The 3,058-nt window shown below is 48.2% G+C and overlaps 1 protein-coding gene across 1 annotated transcript in view; it reads right to left on the bottom strand.

Annotated features, from left to right (window-relative positions):
- The window catches only part of LOC115949293 (dynein regulatory complex protein 1-like), a gene marked incomplete at both ends in the record, with an annotated part of 6,195 nt that extends 4,670 nt beyond the window's left edge, over positions 1–1,525 (bottom strand). Inside the window, 2 exons of the mRNA XM_031065826.1 lie at positions 309–446; positions 1,342–1,525. Coding sequence (XP_030921686.1) covers positions 309–446; positions 1,342–1,525 — 322 coding nt within the window. The remainder of the gene's footprint in view (positions 1–308; positions 447–1,341) is intronic.
- Positions 1,526–3,058: the final 1,533 nt, after the last annotated feature.

Genomic DNA, 3,058 nt, shown 5'->3' with positions numbered 1-3,058 from the left:
AATTTATATATATAAAGTAATTATATAAAATATTTAATATTATATATATTTAATATTATATATAAAATATATAAAATATATAAAATATATAAAAGAATTTATATCTATATATAGCAAATATAGAAAATATATAAAAGAATATATATATATTAAGCAAATATATGAAATATATAAAAGAATAAAGCAAAAAGGAGACTCCTCTCTCCTTTTTGGACATAAACCTCTGGTGTTTGTAGATTAATTTTCCCCAAAATACGGAAAACAAAGCACTTTTCCCGTTTTTCCCGTTTTCCCCGGGGTTTGGGTACCTCGATGCGCCGGAGGTGGTGCCGGTAGGATCTGAGCATGTTCCTGGTTTGCTCTTCCATCCTCTCCAGGAGCACCTGGGTGGCCGCCGCCTGCTCCCTCAGGGTCTGCTCGTACTGCGCGTCCCTGGCCTTCAGCTCCTGGAAAAACCAGGGAAAACCAGGGAAAAGGAGCCTGGGATTAGTGGGGATCCTCAGGGAACCCTCAGGGAAAGGGCAGGACATGGAATGATCACGGATTGGGTGGGAAGGGAACTTAAGAATCGTCCAATCCTGATCACAGGGTGATCCAACCTTTCCTGGGACGCTGCCAGGGATACTCTGGGAATCCCTTCCCAAGATCCCACCATCCCAAGCTCCCCTTTCCCACGGGAAGCCATTCCCTGCCTCCTGCCCCTCCAGCCCTTGCCCAAATCCCAGATCCCAGCTCTCCTTTCCCTCTGGAAAAGGCTCCAAGGATTCCCTGGATCCTCCCCTGATCCAGCTGCACATTCCCAGCTCTCCCAGCCTGGCACTGGATCCAGCCCCATCCCGATTCCTCCTTGAGAAGGAATTTCAGGATCCAGGGGCTTCACTGGGAATTGTGGACTCCAGGAAGGGTCTCCCTTCCCTTTTCCATCCCCAAATTCCATAAAAATCCCTCGGGATGGATCCTGAGTGTCCCTGATCCCAGAATCCCGGAATGGTTTGGGACGGGATCCATGGACCTTCAATTCCATGATCCCAGGGACACTTCCCACCATCCCAGGGTGATCCAAATCCACCCTTGGATGCTCCCAGGGATTCTCTGGGAATCCCAGCCCAGCCAGGAATCCCTTCCCAAGATCCCACCATCCCAAGCTCCCCTTTCCCACTGGAAGCCATTCCCTGCCTCCTGCCCCTCCATCCCAAATCCCAAATCCCAGCTCTCCTGGAGCCCCTGGAGGGATTCCCTGGATCCTCCCCTGATCCAGCTGCACATTCCCAGCTCTCCCAGCCTGGATCCACACCCGAGGCCCTCCAGCCCTGGCAGCAGCTCCGAGAATTCCCAAAATACCTCCTGGAGCTCCCGGATGAGCCGGTTCTTCCCCGCCAGGAGCTGCTCGCACTCCTCCCGCTGCTGCTCCAGCAGCTCCCACAGCTCCTGCGGGATCTTCACGTCCCCCACCAGGGCCCACTTGGAGTTGATCTCCTCCAACTTCTCCGTGCCGTGCCTGGCATCCGCCTCCAGCTTCTCCAACCTGCGGGAAGGCTGGGAATCAGGGAGCTGGGACAGGGCTGGGATTGCTCCAGACCTGGGGTTCTTCCCTTCCCTGAATCCCTTCCCTAAAATGCCTTTCCTTCCCTAAATCCCTTCCCTAAATCCCTTCCCTAAATCTCTTCCCTAAATTTCTTCTCGGAATCCCTTCCACGAATCCCTTCCCTAAATCCCTTCCCTAGATCTCCTCCCTGAAATCCCTTCCCTAAAATCCCTTTCCTTCTCTAAACCCCTTCCCTGAATCCCTTTCTTTTCCTGAAATCCTTTCCTTCCCTAAATCCCTTCCATGAATCCCTTTCCTAAATCCCATCCCTAAATCTCTTCTCTGAATTCCTTTCCTTCCCTAAATCCCCTCCCTAAAATCCCTTCCCTAAATCCCTTCCATGAATCCCTTCCATGAATTCCTTCCCTAAATTCCTTCCCTTGTTCCATTCCCTGAATCCCTTCCTAAATCGCTTCCCTTCCTAAATCCCTTCCCTAAAATACCTTTCCTTCCCTGAATCCCTTCCCAAAAATCCTTTCCCAAAATCCCTTCCCCGAATCCCTTCCCTAAATCCCTTTCCTTCCCTAAATCCCCTCCCTAAAATCCTTCCCTTGCCTGAATCCCCTCCCTAAAATCCCTTTCCTTCCCTGAATCCCTTCCCTGAATCCCGTTCCCTCCCTGAATTCCTTTCCTTCCCTAAATCCCTTCCCCAAATCCCTTTCCTTTCCTAAATCCTCTCCCTGAATCCCTTCCCTAAATCTCTCCCCTAAATCTCTCCCCTGAATCCCTTCCCTGAATCCCTTCCCTAAATCCCTTCCCTAAATCTTTTCCCTAAATCCCTTCCCTAAAACCCTTTCCTATAATCCATTCTTTGAATCCCTTCCCTAAAATCCTTTCCTAAATTCATTCCCTAAATCCCTTCCATTAATTGCTTCCCTGAATCCCTTCCCTAAATCCCTTTCCTTCCCTAAATCTCTTCCCTGAATCTCTTCCCTGAATCCCTTCCCAAAATCCCTTTCCTAAATCCCTTCCCTAAAATTCCTTTCCTTCCCTAAACCCCTTCCATGAATCCCTTCCCTAAATCCCTTTCCCGATTCCATTCCCTAGATCCCTTCCCTAAAACGCTTTCCTAAATCCATTCCCTGAATCTCATCCTTGAATCCCTTCCCTAAATCGATTTCCTTCCCTAAATCCCTTCCCTAAATCATTTCCATGAAATTCCTTCCCTAAATCCCTTCTCTCAATCCCTTCCCTTCCCAAAATTCCTTCTCTAAATCCCTTCCCTGAATCCCTTCCCTAAATCCCTTCCCTAAATCTTTTCCCTAAATCCCTTCCCTAAAACCCTTTCCTATAATCCATTCTTTGAATCCCTTCCCTAAAATCCTTTCCTAAATTCATTCCCTAAATCCCTTCCATTAATTGCTTCCCTGAATCCCTTCCCTAAATCCCTTCCCTAAATCTTTTCCCTAAATCCCTTCCCTAAAACCCTTTCCTATAATCCATTCTTTGAATCCCTTCCCTAAAATCCTTTCC

Source organism: Geospiza fortis, unplaced genomic scaffold (assembly GCF_000277835.1).
Source record: "Geospiza fortis unplaced genomic scaffold, GeoFor_1.0 scaffold4890, whole genome shotgun sequence".
NCBI lineage: Eukaryota > Metazoa > Chordata > Aves > Passeriformes > Thraupidae > Geospiza > Geospiza fortis.
This window is presented reverse-complemented; position numbering and strand designations above follow the sequence as displayed.